This window comes from Sarcophilus harrisii, chromosome 1 (genome assembly GCF_902635505.1).
Source record: "Sarcophilus harrisii chromosome 1, mSarHar1.11, whole genome shotgun sequence".
Lineage (NCBI taxonomy): Eukaryota > Metazoa > Chordata > Mammalia > Dasyuromorphia > Dasyuridae > Sarcophilus > Sarcophilus harrisii.
In genome coordinates, this window is record NC_045426.1 from 505,864,217 (window position 1) to 505,884,224 (window position 20,008).

General features: G+C 33.2%; 1 protein-coding gene across 9 annotated transcripts in view; it reads right to left on the reverse strand.

The window, feature by feature from the left end:
- Window positions 1-20,008, reverse strand: part of PIEZO2 (piezo type mechanosensitive ion channel component 2) — a 545,237-nt gene that overhangs the window by 18,815 nt on the left and 506,414 nt on the right. For all 9 annotated transcript variants that reach the window (XM_031946650.1, XM_031946649.1, XM_031946651.1 and 6 more), the window contains 6 exons: window positions 15,780-16,032; window positions 13,582-13,714; window positions 10,742-10,889; window positions 10,426-10,640; window positions 6,361-6,519; window positions 4,597-4,744 (listed from right to left, as the gene is read on the reverse strand). In XM_031946650.1, the coding sequence (XP_031802510.1) occupies window positions 4,597-4,744; window positions 6,361-6,519; window positions 10,426-10,640; window positions 10,742-10,889; window positions 13,582-13,714; window positions 15,780-16,032 (1,056 nt within the window). The remainder of the gene's footprint in view (window positions 1-4,596; window positions 4,745-6,360; window positions 6,520-10,425; window positions 10,641-10,741; window positions 10,890-13,581; window positions 13,715-15,779; window positions 16,033-20,008) is intronic.

Genomic DNA, 20,008 nt, shown 5'->3' on the forward strand with positions numbered 1-20,008 from the left:
TAAGGAAGTTTTACTATGAGTCATTTAAACAGAAAGAGTGGTCAAATAGACTTGGAATATAGTTTAAAATAGGAAGAGTCTTTGATCCGGTGTCAGAGCATCTCATATGAATCCTAGTTCTCCTACTCTGTATGACCTTGGCAAAGCCATTTAACATGTCTGGATCTTGGTTCCTCTATCTATAAAATGAGTACTTGGGATTAAATGATGTCTAGGTTTTCTTCTACCTCTTTGTTTTATGATCCAATTCAATAAATAATACTTTAGTTAGGATTCATACTTTGGGTACAATTTGTATTAGATGATCTAGGAGATCCCTTCAATTTTTCTATGAAATATACAATTGCAAGCTTTTAGAAATCTGATCAGTTTCATACTATTAAAATAAAATTAAGGTTATAATTCAAGTTATTTATTGTGATACAACAACAAATTATGCCTATATAACTTTTTAGTCTTATAAAATGTTTTACATACATTATGTGATTTGATTTTGAGGGAGAGCTACAGGTTATCCTTGATGGATCAGAAAAAATTTATAGACAAGTAAAGGTAACTTGCTTCAGACACTAAAAGGGGAGAGATGGATCACAGGACAAATGAAGTTTCAGCAAAATAGATGCCACAATAAGAATTGTTCAAACTATCTGTCCCACAGGCAACTGCAGGAACTTTGCCTCACTTAAATCCAATTCATATATAAGACAAGACATCACACTGTGATGTCATTGGTCCTCTTTGAAGATGAAGGACAAACAACAACAACATGTAGAAAATAAGCACAAATTTAATTTCTGATGAGAAATTGCCAGTAATTTATCTTACTTATAAAGGACTGGTGACCTGGAATTTAAAGCCACAGTTCCTAGATAATTCCTGTTACCAATTGGGAAATATTTCTCCTGCATCTCTATTAAGTGACTACCCTGTTTCCACTTGAAGATCTTCAGTGATGGGGAACTCATTACTTCATGAGGCAGCCCATTATACTTCTGGACAGCTCCTTCTAATTAAGATCAGTGTCAAAGTCTCACTTTTATTATATAGCAGGAACAGGCTATGCTAGTAATTCAGTTTAATTAAAACATTTATTAAACATATACTATGTATAGACTACTGGGCTAGTTGCATGGACCCCATTCTCAAGGAGTTTTATAATCTAATGATAGGAAATATATCTTTGTACATATGTAACTATATAATATCTATTATAGCTTTCTGTTGCATTCGTTTTCTTTAGTTTTTAGTGGTTCCAATAGCTTCATTACTTAGAATGCAAGGAAAATATTCTTTGTCTAAAAAAAACATTGGTTTGTGTTTATGCTGCAGTCATAGGTTTTATCTTATCTAATGTTAGGGGCTGAACTGACTCAGGTTGATACCCTATTATTTCGGGTTTTGTTGGAGTGAAATGAGGCACTCATAGATTATTCAATAATTAGCAAATGTAGTTTTTCTTAACCACAGTACAGAAACATTGTATCACTTCTGAAAAACAGTTACTTTCCTGCGCCTAGAACTTAGTTGCTACTGAGCAGATGATATAAAGTTATATAAAGAGACTTCTGTTGAGTTAGCTTTAGATCTTCCAATGCTATGGCTACAGTCTATTCTAGATCCTATTCGAAGAGGCATATTTGTGAATTTTCAGCAAATGAAGATATCAGAATACTCAAGTTGGGAATGCTGATCCTTCATAACTTGAAAATTTCAATAAGCCTCTGATCTTCCCTTTTAGATTACAAGAAATCCAGTACCCATAGGTAATTATAAATAAAAATCATGTAAGTTTTCCCCAATCATTATATTCTTCAAAACTACATGGAGGTGATGAAGAATACTATCTATCTTCAGAGGGAGAACTGGTGAACTATGAGTGCAAATTGAAACATACATTTCTTAAACTTAAAAAAAGAAGGAATAAGTTAAGTACAAGAGATCCAGATAAAGTGGTATAAGAAATTAGAGAGGAGAATATTTGCATTTGTTTGGAAGGGGAAACTTCAAGGAAAGCTTTAGCCTTGTAGTCCTCTAGAGAAATATATAAACATGGGACTGAGAGAGAGGTATAGTAGAGAGTAAATCTGTGAGGGAATCAGGTGTTTCAGGTAGACTACATGTTGTTGTAGTGCCAGCTAATTTATTTGTAGTACTAATATTTATTTCATAGTGTCAGTGCTATGAGCCTTCTCAAAATGGTTGTAAGGATATTTTTGTTATTTAGAATTTTTTATTTCTAAGTGTCAGTCTTCATTTGGGAAGTTAAATGAATAAATATTGCTTAATAGAAAACATCTACAGGCACAGACTTCATATCCAGCCATATTAATAAATAAGGCCCCAGTTCTTTTAACATGATATCTGTATCATTGTCTTCATAATTGGTAAGTAGAATCCCAAGGGATAACGATAAACAGGAATCTGGAAAATATTCTTTCTTTGCACTTGAGAAACCAGCCCAATGCTATTTTCCTGTTATAGATAAGGAAATTCAGGATTAGAAATGATTTCCTGAAAATAAAAATGACTGTTTAATTCTTTATTATTTTATGCAAATAAATTATTTTAATTGTTTTTGGAATTCTTATTTTTATTTTTTGCTCTACAACCCATAAAGTCAGTCAATAAAGGAATCTTGTTTCCACAATTGTGAATTCATGACTATATATCCCTAAACCCTAATAGCTCCAAAGTGCTTGGGATTATTGATAAAAAGACTTTTGGGTCCCTTAGTTATCAGTCTTTAAGTAGCAATAGGAAAAAAGGCGCATTCCAAACCTATGTCATTCATTTTATTTAACTAATTACAGTACTCCAATATCCTAAAATGCTGACTTTATAGTAAGAGTAATAGATAGCATCTTGCTATTGGTCACTTTCTTCAGATCCCTAGGAAGCAAGAGAGCATCCTAAACACATGAGATGGGATTTTTTTCCATACAAAAAAGGAAAAGCTAGAATACCATAATTGTTACTAGTATATTTTCCTTTTCTCACTTCTGAATTACATTGATTTGGTAATTTTTAGCTCTTACTCTCTCCTACCTTAAAGTTGACATTATTATATTCAATTTGAATATGTAAGTATCAGGTGTGAATTTTTTCCTTTCCCTTTTCTACATACCACTTAATCACTCATTTTATGACAAACATAGGAATTAAAATGGTGGAGAATTTTGTCAATACTCTTTTTTTATTTTAAGAAAAATTCTGTGAATTAAAAAAAATAGCCCTAATTCAAATTGGTAAGTAACTTGAAGTGGGACTAATTCACAGATATAGAAGGTGTGTGTGTGTGTGTGTGTGTGCAGAAGGAATTTAGAGGGTCCACTATCTATCTGGTCCAAATAAACTCTCTGTATAGTACTTCTCTAGAAATTAGAACTTCTTGATTGTGGCTGGAGGCCACATTTTTAACACTTTCCCTCTTTCTACCCTATTCATTGCCCATATATAAAAGAATATTGACACTAAGGTTTATAAAATCATAAAACTGAAAATCCAGTATTTCTACCACTGTAATTAATAATTGTATAATCCATCAACTAATCAATAAGCATTTATTAAATACCATGTTGTGCCAGTTGCTGGGAAGGTAAAGACAAAACAGAAATAATCCTTACCCTCAAAAAATATAAAACTTAATTGTAATAATGGTCTGAGATGGGATTGCAATTCTGTTAAGCTTTTTCTCATCAGGATGAGACCCAGAGACATTGAAATTGCAATCTTTTTTTTTTTTCTGGGACAGTTGGGGTTAAGTGACTTGCCCAGAGTCACACAACTAGGAAGTGTTAAGTGTCTGAGACCAGATTTGGTCCTCCTAACTTCAGGGCTGGTGCTCAAAACATTACTTCTTTAAAATAAAATAAGATTAAAAATTAGCTATTTAGCAAAATCTTCTTATTAATTTTTGGTCTGTAATATAGAAGATAATAAGTAAAATGGCTAGACTTATTGAAAAGGATTTATGATAGGGCATGAACAAAAGCCACACAAGACTTTTTCACTGAGATAACATATTCATTACACAAAAAATTAGCAATTGCACTTATTTACTGTACCAACATACACACACTTACATATGTGTGTGTGTATGTGTGAATGTATGTGTGTGTGTGTGTATAGTTATTGTGATTCTACATATTAGTAGAATCATCTAGGAGGTTAAAAATTGTCCCACATCAAAATGTGGATCAGTAAGAGAGGTTTATAAAGGAAGGATACAACTTCTAGTTTTTCTGCCATAGCATTCCCTTCCTCTCCCAAATGTACCATTTTGAAGATTGCTCCACCATTTCCCCCATCTATAAGAAATTATTATGTCCTTAAAAAAAAACTCAGCCCAGAATTGGCAAAACTATTAAACATCTGGAGGCTATTTTTGACAAAGGTAATACGAAATCAGTCCAGAATTCCCCATTCACATGGATTGGAGAACCTTAATTGATGGGACATTAACAAGCTTTAATATTAGTTGTCTCCTTGCCCTGACTTAAGTTAGTCATTATATTGGCAATATTTCATATCTTTCATGATAAATGGTCATTTTCTGCTAAAAAGTTTGGGATACTGCCATTCTTAGAAGATTCTTACTTTTTCAGATTCCCGCCAGCACTTCAGAATGAATATGTGAGCATAAATATCTTCTACACAGATCCAGCTGGAAAGGCTCAGAGTGGTGTCTGTCCACACCCAGTCCATCACGGCTCTCAATTCAGTCAAAAATGGAACCAGGCGAAACCTGACAAAGAGTCATATTTTCTTAGAGAGACAGAGATTAAAAATTTCCTCTATATTTTACTTTAATTTAGGAGCTTAAATAGTATTTCAAATCTTAATCCAGGATAACCTAAACCAAAGTAAATAAGATTTCATGCAGCAAAGTGTAAGACATGATCATCTTTTTGTCTTAAAGATCCTATTAAAGTTGGCTAAAAGGGCTATCATTTTCCATGAGCCTTCCGCAGATTCAAAGATATTTGGCATCAGAAAGAACCTCAGTAGACCTTTTCTGTATCATTTTAATACCAAAAATTTCTCCCGTAAACCAAGAATTTGATAGCCAATGTACTTGTTTATGGATGACTTCATTTATTAGTCAGTGATGTCAGTTTGTCACATGATTAATCAGAACACAGTAGTCAGTAAAGATGTGGGCCAAAAACGTATTTAAACAAAGTTAAGTTGCTCAGTTTTCAGGAAGTATTACCAGGAACTGAATCTAGCAAGCCAAGCATTTATTGATGATAAAGGTAGATCTCTCAAGACAAACTCAATGAAGGTTAAAGGGATTCAAAACTTCCTGAACCAGGCTCGGGATGGTGGCGAGACATAGCTATTTAATAGGGGCCATTCCACAACCTATTCATCACTAGAACTCTGTAGCAGAGTGCTATTAATATATATATATATATATATATATATATATATATATATATATATACTAATAATTGTCCATCATCTATCAGGTAATCATTGAGATAGATTCTTGCCAGTGCTAGTAGGTAATCATATGGATTAAAAATCCTTAATTGACATCTATGGGACATTAATGAGCTTTAATACTAATTGTCTTCTCCTGGCCTGACTTGTTAGTCATTAAATTGGCAATATTCTATATCTTTCATGATATGGAATATCTGTTTTTGTTTAAAAACAGTTTGGTATTATGTCATTCTTATAGGTTTTTTACTTTTTCATATTTCCTATAGTGCACATCAACTAAAGAAAAAGTTCTTTGGGGAGTGAAAAAGAAGAGCACTGAATGATTTGGAAATATGCTTTTCCAAGGACTTAAATTATAACTGGAGAGGGATGTAGACACAGGATATTTAGTATGAAAGGAAACTAACTGCTCTTTAATTGTGGATGCCAAAAGACTAGTACTATACAAAAGGGGAAGAGATAATTAAGGTCATGTGACTGACAGTTACCTCTGTTCTTCACTTACTACACTCCCTTCCAGTATACCTAATTATGTTCCTTAGAAGCTGTGTTTTAGAGCAAATAACAAAGTGGAAATTCTATTTAGGTAATATACTTACATTCAACTCAACATTGAAAAGAACATTTCTAATAATTGTTATTCAGTACTGAGTTATCCTTTATAGAGAATTTATAGAATTTTTAAACTACAGATTATACAGGAAAATACATTGATGGTTTGTGAAGGTAATGCTCATATTGGTAAGATCACACATAACTCTAAGTATCAAAATAAAACAAAATAAATACCTATTTTTCCATGCCTTCTCTAAAATCATAAAATCATTATGTACTGAGCTCCTGCCCCATATACCAAATAGGGCTATTTACATGCACATCTCTTCTCTGAATTGATTGATATTGAGAATTTACCCTTGAAATAAGAAGAGGTTGACATAATTGTAACTTTTGGTGAGGAAGTTTCCCAGTACTCGAGTTGGATAGCCACAGCGAATCTGGTAGGCAGACAGGCCAAAATAAACACATTTCACGAAATACCAAAGCTGAGCAACAAGGTTCTGGCTGAACTTCCTAGAATGAAAGAATATATAGAAAAATTCAGGAGCAGTTATACCCTGCTAATCTAGGTGCTCAACATTAGGACCTTTTAAGTATCTTTTAAGTATCGAAAAAAGACGTTTTTTTTCAGGAAGCCATCCAGGTCTGTAGATCTAGAGAAAGTTATTGCAAAGTTTATACATCCTCTGCTTCTCACTGAGGAATTTAGTATAATCACTAGGAATGAAATAAATATAGGAAGTTACAATATGGTTTCAAACAAAATGATGAGATCCTTTGTTTTTTACAATCTTTAGACAAATTTAAGATTTTGTAGAAATCTTAAACCTGAGTAATAAATTTTGCAAAAAAATTTAAACAGGAAATGATGATTGGGTAAGATCTTAGGTCATTCTCTATGACTAATGTGTTTCATTTAAAATTTTTCTCCCCCCCAAGTTTTTTTTGTAAGCAATATTTTTGCGTGTGTGTTTGTGTATATTAGTCATATAAAAGTAAATTTACCAGGAGAGGAAGGACTATTTTTAAAAATTTAAACTTTGGTCATAGGATGTTGAATCAGGAGAGTGAAAGCCACTCATGGTACTTGGAGGATGTTAAGCTCTGAGAAGTTCTGTTTTTTCCTAATTCTACTAGCAGTAAACATTTCAAACTGCAATTATTTTCCTTTTTATCTTGAAGCTTATAGAGTTTGCTATCTATAAAACTCTATCATGCCATGAAGATTAATGAAAAATCTAATTAATATGGAATACTGAAATCTCATTGAAAACTTAAAAGGGTTTTTTCTTTACATTTAAGGTTCCTACCATAGATAGTAATTCTATGCATTTTATTCTTATTGATTTTACCTTTGTTGAAATTTGAAACAATGTCAGATTTATATTTTTATCACTCACAGAACCTAATACTATGCTTTGTATGTATCTGAAATGAATTCAATAAATATTTGTTGAATGTATGAGTTTACTCTAATGAGAGATGTTTATCATATTATGAACTCAAGGTGATCATATACTTTTTTCTAGATATTATATCACAGTTAACATCCGCAATCTGATCCTTTCCTTCCATTTATTTTTTCCTGTTGCACAAAGATTTATCCATCCTACTTCTATCCTAAAAAAAATTTAAGTGGCTCTTTAGGGTCTGCAGTATTTGATTCAGAGAGATTCAAGTTTCTTTTCCTAACATTTAAGACTATGCCAGTATAGCAAAAGCCTATATTTCTAGGCTTTTAATCATTGTGTCCCCTCCCCAACTTTATATTCTAGTGAAGCTGGACTTTGTGCCCAATGAAACAAGTTCTCTAAAGTTTCAAGGAGTATATATAAGTAGTCTAGTCTTTTCTCTGCCTTTGACTGTTATTTTTCCTATGTCTTAAATGCCCTCAATTCCACAGTGAATCCTTTGAAAGCTAAATTCAAATGCCATCTCCTCTACAAAGGCTTTCATCATCTCTTTTACCAGGAACAACCTTCTTTTCTGAACTCACCTAATACTTTGTTGTGCTTCTCAATAATATATTTATTTGTCATCTCTTGGTGACTGAGACTTATTTAGCCAAAAAGACTTTTCTGTTCTATACTTTTTTATATTTCATCTACCAGCATTGTTTTTTTACACTGGCTATATGAAATCAACTTTATTTTTACCTCTACCTCATAGACTTCCTCTCTTCTTTTAAGACAAGTACCATCTTCTTCAAAAGACTTTCCACATCCTCCCAACTTTTATTACCTTCCCTCTCAAATTACTTTTATTTTAACGACTTTGGAAGTATTTGTGGTTATTTATTTTATATTTATTTTCTCCTTCTCTCTCCTCCATCTCTCATTTTCTACCTTCCCCTTCCCTTCCTTTCCCTTCCATTCCTCCTTCTCTCCATCCCCCATTTTTCTTTCTATTTGTTAAGTAATCCATTGGACAGAGCTGTAGACCTAGAGTCAGGAAGAACTGAATTAAAATCCTGTCTCAGATACTAGCTATATGATCCTGGGCAGGTTTGTGAACTTCCACCTATCTCAGTTTTTTTCTCTCTAAGATGGGGATAATAATAGTGCCTCTCTCCAAGTGTTTCAAGGAACAAATGAGATAATATTTATAAGGCACTTTGCAAACCTTAAAACACTATGTGCATGCTAGTTACACACACACAACAATGGAAACTTTTTACTTCCAGTGGTGAAGCCAAATGAGGAGACATTGAGACACACATGTATACACACAGATACACACATACTTGACATAAGTATAACATAAATATTTGGTACATGTGTAATATATACTTAGTATATGTGTATATATAAATATGTATACTTAGACTCTATATACATATATGATTGTTATATATGTACAAATACTTCATGTGTACATATTTGTTACTGCTACATATATATTTGGTGAAGAGGAATATGTGTTGTTATTGTTCAGTTATTCAGTCACATCTAACTCCTCATGACCCATTTTTATGGGGTTTTCTTGGCAAAGATAGTGGAATAGTTTGCCATTTCCTAATCTAATGAATTAGGCAAACAGAAATTAAATGACTTTCCCAAGATCACACAGCTAATGAGGCTGGACTTGAACTCCAGGTCTAGCAGTTATATTCACTGAGCTACCTAGCTGCCTCCATGTGTGTGTGTGTGTGTGAGTTTGTCTATATTATCTGATGTATATATGTATGCTTAGTATATATATATATATATATATATATATATATATGCATATATAAATAGTAACTACAACAAATATACTTGTTATATATATACATATATTTGTTGAATACATTATAAACACACACATATATTTGTATATATGTAAATATATTAGAATTGGTATATAATTATATACTTTCATGTGTGGATATATATGTATAAATGTACCTTAAAATCATATTTAGATTTTTGGAATACTAAATAAATCAGTAAATCAGGCTGTCTCTATAGGTTTAATAACTTGTTTATTTAATGATCTCTCTAGTAGATTCCTTTTCTACTAAATTATTATACTAACTCCATAAGTGTAGGGGCAATATATTATCCAAGCCTTGGCTCCTACAGTGATTAGCACAGTTCTTTGTACATAACAAATGCTCAGTAGATAGTTTCTGAGTAACTGAATGGAGGCACTCATGAATAAATGCATTTTCATTGATCTCTACCAAGCTGATGATATTTTTTATTTTTTTCAAAGTTTTTTTTATTTCAAAATATATTCATGGATATTTTTTCAATATTAACCCTTGCAAAACCTTGTGTTCCAAAATTTTCCCTCCTCCCCACACCCTTCCCTAGATGGCAAGTAATCCAAAATATGTTATACATGTTAAAAATATATGTTACATGCAATACATATAATACATATACACATAATTATACAATTATCATGCTGCACAAGAAAAATCAGATAAGAAAGAAAAAATGAGTAAGAAAATAAAATGCAAGTAAGCATCAACAAAAAGAGTAAAAATGTTATGTTGTGATCCACACTCAGTTCCCACAGTCCTGTCTTTGGGTGTAGATGGCTGTCTTCACCACAAGATCATTGGACTGACCTCAGTCATCTCCTTGTTGAAAAGAGTATGTCCATGGTGATATATTTTAAAAGACAATTAATAAATATTTTATTTTTGAGCCATCAATGAATTAAAATTTTGATGGCAATATCTGAAAGAGGAGGAAAAATCAAATTTTAATATCAACGGGTTCTTTGCACATGGTTTAGAATTGTCAGACACTAGATTTTAGCTGAGTGGCAGCTTGGCATGGAAGTTGGACAGGTACCTGACCCTAGTGCATTATGGATGAAATGTTCTGAAATAAAGTCAGTTTGATTTAGAATTATAGATAATTTAAAGCCTATTTTGGCTTGGAACACAATGTATGGAAAGTAGAAATAATTTTTTTTTTTTTTTACCTCTCAGTCACACCTGGCAAGATGAAGAACATCCAGAAGTGTATTCCAAACACAAGAATGACTTGGAAAATCACTTTTCCCAAAACAGTCTTCCGGAGATATAATGCTCGATCTACTACCATGGTTCCAAATTGAATGAGCACCATTACCAAAAATGCCTCAGGGACCTGGTCTTCTGATAATGAAGATGTGATGTCTGCTGCTGCTGAGTGTTTCTGGGCAAGATAGATGAAAACAACATCCAAATGAAATTTCCCTGACAAAGAAACTCCCTTTCCATAAGGATCTTCTAAACAAATATAAGAGCAAAACCTACCCCAAAGGCCCAAAAGCCAAACACAATGATGATGAAGTCCACAGTGTCAGCAAGAAACATCAGCACATATACATCAGTCACAGCACTGTAGTCTGGGTGGATGAGGTTATAAAAGAATTGTCGGATGGGGACATATATCTGGAGGGTCCTGAAAAGCAAGTACCACATTCCCACTGATGTCAAGAAGATCATAACAGATAGAACAATGGCATTATATCCTTTGAGTGGCAATGGCTATTTCTCTCTCTCTCTTTTTTTTCCCCATTGTAGCCAGGAGTTTACATTGATGCCTATCTCTAAATCCCAGGATATTCATGTTTGAAGTTTTAATTCTGTCCATCAAAACTGCCCACATAAGAAAAAAGAAAACTTCTATAATCCAGAACCTCACATTGTTTCTTCTGTTTTCTGTGCAGAAGAATATTTAGGCAATTAGGTGCAGTAGTGGTGTATAGGTAGCTGGAGTTGAAATTAGGAAGATCTGAGTTCAAATCATACCTTAACTGTGTGACCCCAGGCAAGTAATTTGACCTTTCTCAGTCAGTTTCTTCATCTTTAAAATGGGGATAATAATAGCACTTACTTCCCAAGATTGCTGTGAGGATTAAGTAAGATTTATATGAGTAATATATGTCATAAGCATTTAAGTGAAATATGTTAGGTATTTCTTATTTTTGCTATTATGAATGGTCCCCAATTCTCCTGATCATTCACTTTGTTCTGTCTTCCAGTATTTGGAATCTATTACTTCTTGTCAGTCTGCCTGATCTCTGATGTACTGACAGTTATTCAGTCATTTCAGTTGTATGTAACTCTTTGTGAGCCCCTTTGGGATTTTCTTGGCAAAGGTACCAGAGTGGTTTGCTATTTCCTTCTCCAGATCATTTTACATATGAGGAAACTGAGGAAAAAAAGAAGTTAAATATGTTTTCCAGGGTCACGCAGTTAGCAAGTGTCTCAAGCTAGATTTGAACTCAGGAAGATAAATCTTCCTGAATCCAGCCTTGGTATACTATCCACTGTATCATCTAACTGCCCAATCTACTATATGCACTGATACTATTTTTGTTTTTGGAATTAATTTAATTCTTCAGAGAATCATAGGATTTTGGAGCTGAAAGAAACTCAATAGCCAGCTAGTCTAATCCAGGCCCCAAAGAAATCCCCCTTGCTTAATAAGTGATTATCCAGTCTTTAAATGGGCTCTTTCAATAAGAGAATGTCCCTTTGAAGCAGCCTATTCCACTTTTGAATAGCTGTAAAAACTAAGAATACCAGAGATTAGAGAGCTAGGTAGTGAAGTGGTTAGAGCACTGACCTGAGTTCAAATATGACCTCACACAACTACTAGCTTGTGAACACTTCACGCTATCTGCCTCACTTTCCCCATCTGTAAAATGAACTGGAGAATGAAATGTCAAGCCACTCCAGTATCTTTGCCAAGAAAACCCCAAATGGAATCACAGAGTGTCAGACATGACTGAAATGATTGAACAACAGCAAAGGTTAAGAATTTAATTTTCACTCAATAATAAACTCTATTTTCTTTAGAATTTACAGTGTGGTTTTCTAACAATTTTGTGAGTTAGTGGCATTTTAGTTTATTATAGAAAAAATAAATGCCTACTAATCAAAAAACAAAAGAATAGTGATAAAATCAGTAAAAATGAGTTGCTAACTCTTGCCATGAAGGAAAAAATGCTTATCACTGTCAAGATTATACAAAAAATGGAGTACAAGAGACTGCTAAAAGACAAATTTTCATTGATAAAAGTTGTCTTTTTTCATGCAAGATTATATCAAAACCACTGTCAAAATAAAATAAATAATGAATAAATGAAAAATACACTTATTAAGTGTTTAATATGTACCAAGCAACTACTAAATACTAAGAATACAAATACAAAAGCAAAAACAATCCCTGCCCTCAAGGAGCTACATTCTAATTGGGGCACTCCTGGGAGAGAGTTGATGGATTCATTGTGCAAAATGAGTCATGTATTTTTTTGTATGTGATAGATGCCTGGATTTGTTTTACTTGATTGTGCTTATTTGTTATTAATTCTGCTTCTATTCTTGTTTTACATGGTTAGCTTCTTGCCTCAAATCCTTGCTTTACTGTCACCCAAAGTTGTGGCATGGATAATGGGAAGGGCCTATTAGAAATTGTTGTTGCTAGGTTTTAATGTCTGCTTTATATATTGATTTCAGAGATTCTAAAGTTACTTTTTTTTTGGCAAGCAATCAGGGTTAAGTAACTTGCCCAGGGTCTCATAGGTAGTGAGGGTTAAGTGTCTTAAGATCAAATTTGAACTCAGATCCTCCTAGCTCCAGAGTCAGTGTTTTATCCTACCTATCTCTGATTCCAAAGTTATTTGTTTGTCTTGTTGCCTACACAGTAGGATAGGGTTGTGGGAAAGAATAAAGTATAATACAAAGAATGGTATAGACCCCATTGGTCTTGAGGTCAGAAATGCTAGATTCAATTTCTGGTTTTGATTCTCTAGCTAAATAACTGTGAGAAAATCCCTTAATTCCTTTTAGTCTCACCTTCCTCAATTGAGATATGAAGATGTCCTACTTTCCTTACAGGGTACCTGAGAGAAAAGCAATTTGTAAATCACTAAGTGCTACCAAAATGTGAGCTATTATTATAGGAATAAAATAACACAGATTAAATGTGGCCTGTCTTTCACATGATGCTCCCCCATAAAAGGGGCTATGCCCATGGAAATGGAAGCACTTTTTCTTTCATCCTATATAATATCATTATAAAATAATTGACTCTAGGTTTCCAGCTCTACAAGACAATAAATAAACTAAACATTCCAGTTACTCACTTTTTTATAGTGAATGCTTTTGCTTTGATGACATGTTCTTGGAACTTTTCCATATACAGCTCCTTTTTGCTCTTTTGCTTAATGCTGAGTACGCTGCTTCCTTTTTGACTACTGTTCCGAGTACTGGTGCTGCCTAGAAACAAAGAGGGACATAGATATTGTGTGAGAAACAGAGTTTACATCAATGTCATAGTAACAGGAAGTCTGTGTGGAATTATTTAAGAACATATAGACTGAATTAAAAGTATTTGGGGATGATGTATATAGACATGGATGTCTTCTGTGTTATTTCAGAGTATCCCAACCATAGATTCAAATCTGTGACTTTAATCTACTTTCAAAAATAATTACACACAAAATTTGGTTTATGACTATATAACTTCACTGGCTAGAATAGTTAACATTTTGTTTTTCAAACACTAATGAAAAGTATACTATAAGGAATTATAAAGGGAAAAATGAGAATCGAGAGTTGTATTTTCTCTAGACTTCACCTGAGATCCACAACATCCCTTCTTTATACTTTACAACAAATGAATAGTGAGTCAATCATATAGGAATAATATGAAACACGAGTTCTATAGAAACAGTGCCTAAAAAAGAATGAATATCCAGAATGTTGGGAAGATCTTAAATTGTAATAGCACAGTGAGGTAGATGGTATTGTTATCATTCTATTTTACAAATGAGGAAAGAATGTCTGAGAGATATTGAATGACTTGCCCAGGATTATACAAATAGTAACGAAACAGTATTGTCTCTTACAAATAAATAGTAAGGAGACAGGATTTGAATTTATGACTTTCTGACTCCAATCTTCTTCCCCCTAACAGCTAATTCCTAGGGCTCTTAACCTATAAAAATCACACAGAACAAGAAGGGAGGATTTGTGATCCTTATTAGTAGAGAGAGAATTCTTTTTAATAACCCCCAACAAATTATTCAAAATAAACAAATTTTTAAAAAGGCCCTAACCGTTTATATTATTGTTCATCTTCCTCTGCATTAATACTCAGTTTTGGCTTACTACCAACATCTGCTGTCTTTGCTCCTATCCATAGGCTGCTGAACGAAGGTGGAAAAAATCATGAGTTTGCTGATTTGGTCCACTATAAATTTATGTTACATAATATCAATAGGGCCCTTATGGCAGCAAGGTAATCCTTTTATTTCTTTCTAATGGATTCGTTATTTCACTCACCAAAATAGCTTTTCCATTTTTATCCCTTCTCAAATATCCCATGGTTCCCTATAACACGATAGTTGTTGTAGTTGTTCAGTCATTTTTTTAAGTCACGTCTCACTCTTTATGACTCTATTTGAGATTTTCTTGGCAAAGATAGTAGAGCAGTTTGCATTTCCTTTTCCAGCTTATTTTATAGATGAGGAAACTGAGGCAAGCAAGATTAAGTGATATACTTGGAGTCTTCCCTTTGATAGTACCTTCAATTCATCCTATCTATATCTTATCTGTATATAAGTTGTCTTCCCTAATTGTCTCCTTATTAAACTGTGAGTTCTTTAAGAGCAAGAATTTTTTTTTTTTGGTCTTTCTTTTTTATCTCCAGATTTGGCATAGTTGAGATAATATGTTTTTAGTTAAGTGCCCATTAACACATAATAGGCACTCAGTAAATAGTTGGTGATTTTTTTTATCTAGATTTTTAATTTCCTTAGTGGAGAGAACCAAAGTTTGTAAGCCTCACCTATTAATGGAGGTAAGTAACTTATCTGTGAGAGAATCTTAGAGAATTACCTATGTCAAAGAAAAATTGAGTGATTTGTCCTTAAAGATGAGATGTGGAATCCTCCTAATTCCAAGACCCACTCTGTATCCTCATTAAAATAAAATATAATAAACAAAGCAAGATATGTTAACTACATATTTCTGATAGTTTTTCTAAGGATTAATATGTTTTCTTGTAAATCATTTCAAGCTCTTCAGCTGAAAGTACAATAGTCTAAATACTCATATTCCATCAATATGCTAAAGTCCACTATTTTTGCTATTACTATTACTTTATACTGATCACTGCTGGCAAGAGATCCAAAACTCATTTCCAGAAATAGTCTAAAATTTAGTTATCACAAGTTTTTAGTCTTCAAATCCAAGTAAATTTCTAACAAAAGTTGCAGTTATCACCTAGAATATCTTAAAAAATACTCATGTTAATGTTGCCAATTAGTGGGAAAGATACCTCTCTTAGATCTGTTTGAGGAGAAACTAGATCTGTGGGATAGGTGTGAGTTGCTGCTGGAGCTCTTTCGTCTGATGGCTGCCTGTTGCTCTGGGAAGTGGACGTGTACCGATTCCACTGATGCTGCGAGATTGATAGATTTCAGAGAGTCAGAGGAATCTCTTCTTCCCGTGTTTAGTGAGAGTTCATCATCAGAATCATCTTTATTGGTCCCAGTGTCAACAGTATCATCTTCATCCCATAAACCATGACACTGAAAAAGCATAGGAAGTAAAGTCATATTGCTAGCATAAAGGACAGTCAATATCTCCAACTGATTAAAAAAATAACACAAATGAAAACAAATAACACCATTCCCAGGATCTTGTAATAGCTATTGAAGAATTTCAAATTGTATTTCTTTTGTTTGCATTTTACACTAAAAAGCATTTCTCAATTCCCCTAAGAGTAAGAGAGAAGAGTAAAGTGATAAATAGAGGAATGAAATGAAAACCTAGTAAGATTAGTAGAGTTTAAAAAGATACAATTTTAATTTTGTAAAAATGTGTTCTCTTTATTTATTAGCATGTATTGTGTTCTTACTATGAATCAGCCACTAGACTGAGCGCTGGGGATATAACGAAAGGAGCTACAATATAGTTCCTACTCTCAAGGAGCTTATATTTTAAAGAAGAAGCCAAAATGCAAATACATGGGTACAAACAGTATATACAAAACAGAAGGCAATATGAGAGTGGAGGACTTAAGTGGAAAGAAGAAAACTCAACAAAGGTCTCCTTCCTATAAAAGATAGGCTTTAAGCTTAGTCTTTAAAGTTACCTTAAAATCAAGTAATCTAAGAGCAAAAGTGAAGAGGAAGAGCATAAAGTTAATGTAAAGGCATAGAGATGGTAGATGGAATGTTGAAACCATGGATCTTCAAGTGGGCCATTGTAGTTGTAAATGGAGGGGAATTAAATATAGCAAGGCTAGAAAGGTAGTGAGTGATTGGGTATAAAAACTTTCAACATCAAATGCAAGACTATATATTTGATACTAGAGATAATAGAGAGTCTTTGTTCATTGAGTAGTTCACTGGAACATGACCAGCCCTACATTTTAGGAAAAAAATCACCTTGGCAACTGGAGGATGAAGAGAGACTTAAGACAGAGGGATCAGATAGAAAATTATTGCACTAATTCAGTTGAGAGGAGATGATGGCCTCAATTGGGTTGGCATATGTGTGCATGGAAAGTAGGTCATGTATATGAGAAATGTGAATGCAGAAAGACAAGCTTTGGCAATAGACTAACTACATGGGTGAATGAGAGTAAGAAGTTGAGGATGATATTGGGGTTTTGAATATGGATGACAAATAGTTGGATAGGAAGGAGGAAAACTGGGAGAGAACAATATCATGGGAACCCAGAAGGAGAGTATATAGGAAGTAAGGCTATCATTAGTGTCATATGCTGCAGCTAGATCAAAAAGGGTTAGAGCTAAGAAAAGGTCATTTGGTTTGGCAATAAGGAGATCATTGGTAACTTTAAGTGGACATTTAGAATGGACAATTTGCCAATGTTGTGAATAGAGTGCAGAGCCTGGAGGTCTCAAACATTTACTAGCTATGTGACCCTGAATAAATCAGTTAACCTTGTTTGCTACAGTTCCTCATCTTTAACAGGAGTTGGAGAAGGGAATGGGAAAATCTCTCCAGTATCTTTGCCAAGAAAACCCTAACTGAAGTCATGAACAGTTGAACATGATTGAAAAATGACTTAAAATAAATTATAAAAAGAACAAAAGGGAAAAAGCCAAAAAATCTAATCAATTCATTGATATTCTGCCAATATATGTATAATCCCCTATCTCTTCAAAGAAGTAAAAAGATATTTTTTTTCTTCATGGCCAAGTTTGCTCATTAAACTCCTTTTTGAGGGAAAATATAGCATTTTAAAATAGAAGTACAATTCATTATTCAGTTTTATAGATTTAAAATATAAATATGCATATGAATTACATATGCACATGTTTTACAAGAACATACACACATACATTTTAAGAAACTTTAGCGTCTGTAAGTGGATAAATAGTATAATAATTCATTTATTAGATTTACATTAATAAACCAATCCAAAAATAGAAAGTAACACAGAAACTGATCGTACATAACATTACTGGGGATTTCTGGACACTGAAAACGAGGTAGGCTACCCAGTTCCTTTATATCTACTCCAGCAAAGGCCTAAAGTTGATACTAGAACACAAAACAATTGATTAACACAATGAAAAATTACAGTAGGTAACATTTCCCCCTAAGAAATGCAGGAAAAGTTAAGGGAATCATTCCAATGAGGTAAAAAGCAATATGATCAAAGATGGAAAACATGTAGTTTACCAGACTCTGTGTCTAGAAGCCACAAGAGTAGACTCTGAGAAAGCCCCAAAATAGTCAGAAGGCTCCAGAGTGTGAGCTATAAAAGCATGATAGAGGATCAATGTACAGTGACCAAGGTAGTATTGACCAGCACATTGTGTGAGCTCTCATACTGAGATACCTCAGGCTCAGGGGGCTTAGGGTCCCTAACATTCTGCCCTGAGATACATGAAATAAACACAGATATCTAGAATTCTTAACCTTAACGATCTTGAGAAGCCCCAAACCAGAAGGTGGAAAACAAACATAAAACCCCAGAAGATGCATAACCTTTGATTCAGTTGTGTCTCTATTGGGTCTGAATCCCAAAGAAATCATAAAAGAGAGAAAAGGACCCACCCATATGTGTGAAAATATTTGTAGCAGCCCTTTTTGTAGCAGAGGAACTGGAAATTAAGTGAATGCCCATCTCTTGAGGAATGGCTGAATAAATTGTGGTATATGAATGTAAGATAATGATATCCAATAAGAAATGATGAGCAGAGTGATTTCAAAAAAGCGTGGAAAAATTTACATAAATTGATACTGAGTGAAGTGAGCACAATCAAGAGAACGTTATACATAGTAACAGAAAAATTATATGATGATCAACTGTGATGGACTTGCCTTTTTTCAACAATGAGTTGATTCAAGGAAGTTCCAATAGACTTGGGATGGAAAATGCCATCCACAACCAGAGACAGAACTATGGAGACTAAATGTGGATTGAAACACAATGTTTTCACTTTTGTTGTTATTGTTTAATTGCTTGTTTTTTCTTGCATTTATTAAAATTTTGATTTGATTTTTTGTGCACAACAAATAGGGAATATCTTTAAATGAATTGCACATGTTTAACCTATCTAAGATTGCTTTCTGTCTCTTGAAGAGATTAAAACCAATTAAATACTTGTGGAAAAATTAGAAGGAAAATAAATAACTTAGAAGAGAATATGGTAAACCTTACCTAGTAAATGGAACCCCTGAAAAGCAGAAGAGTCAAAATATATATCAATGGGTCCATGAGATAGTAAGACATATGAAAAAAAAATCACGGTGTTAAAAAAAAAGGAAGAAAATATAAACTGATACACAAAACAAAAGACCTTGAAAACATGTCAAGGAGAGATAACTTAAGAAGCATCCTGAACACTATGATAAAAAAAAGCCTGAACTCTGTATTTCAATGAATCATACAAGAAAACTACCCAGATCTACTAGAACCAGGAAGCAAAATAAATATAGAAAAAACTCTAGTGATCATTTCCTTAAAGGAATTCCAAAAACAATACCACAATCTAAATTCAGATCTTTATATTAAAAAAATACTGCAAATATTAAGAGAGAAGTAATTCAAGCAAAGGACTCACAGAATAATATAAAAACTGGAACTGAGAGGAGATATTGGAAGACAAAAGGCTAAAAAAATTAGATTTACAATCAAGAATAATTTAATTTGCACAACTATAGGGGAAAAGGGATAATTAATAAAAAGACTCTCAGATATTTATGTTGAAGAGATCATAACTATGTAGGGACTTTGAAATCTAAACTAAAGCATCCAGAGAAAATAACAAAAGTAAATTTATTTTAACAAATAAAAGAATTATATCATGATGTGGTGCTAATATTCTAACAAAGGAAGAATAAAACAATTGTCCCTTCCTAATCTTAATGTCCTTCGTTGGTTTTGTACAGATTATATGAGAAAAAAAAAATCCTATGTCTTTGGTTTTGACTTTGTTCTGAAGTTTTGAAAAAGGGAAAGAGAGAAATTAAAAGGAGGGACATAATAAAAAAGAAAAGAAGAAGGTATGGAACTTGCAATTTCTC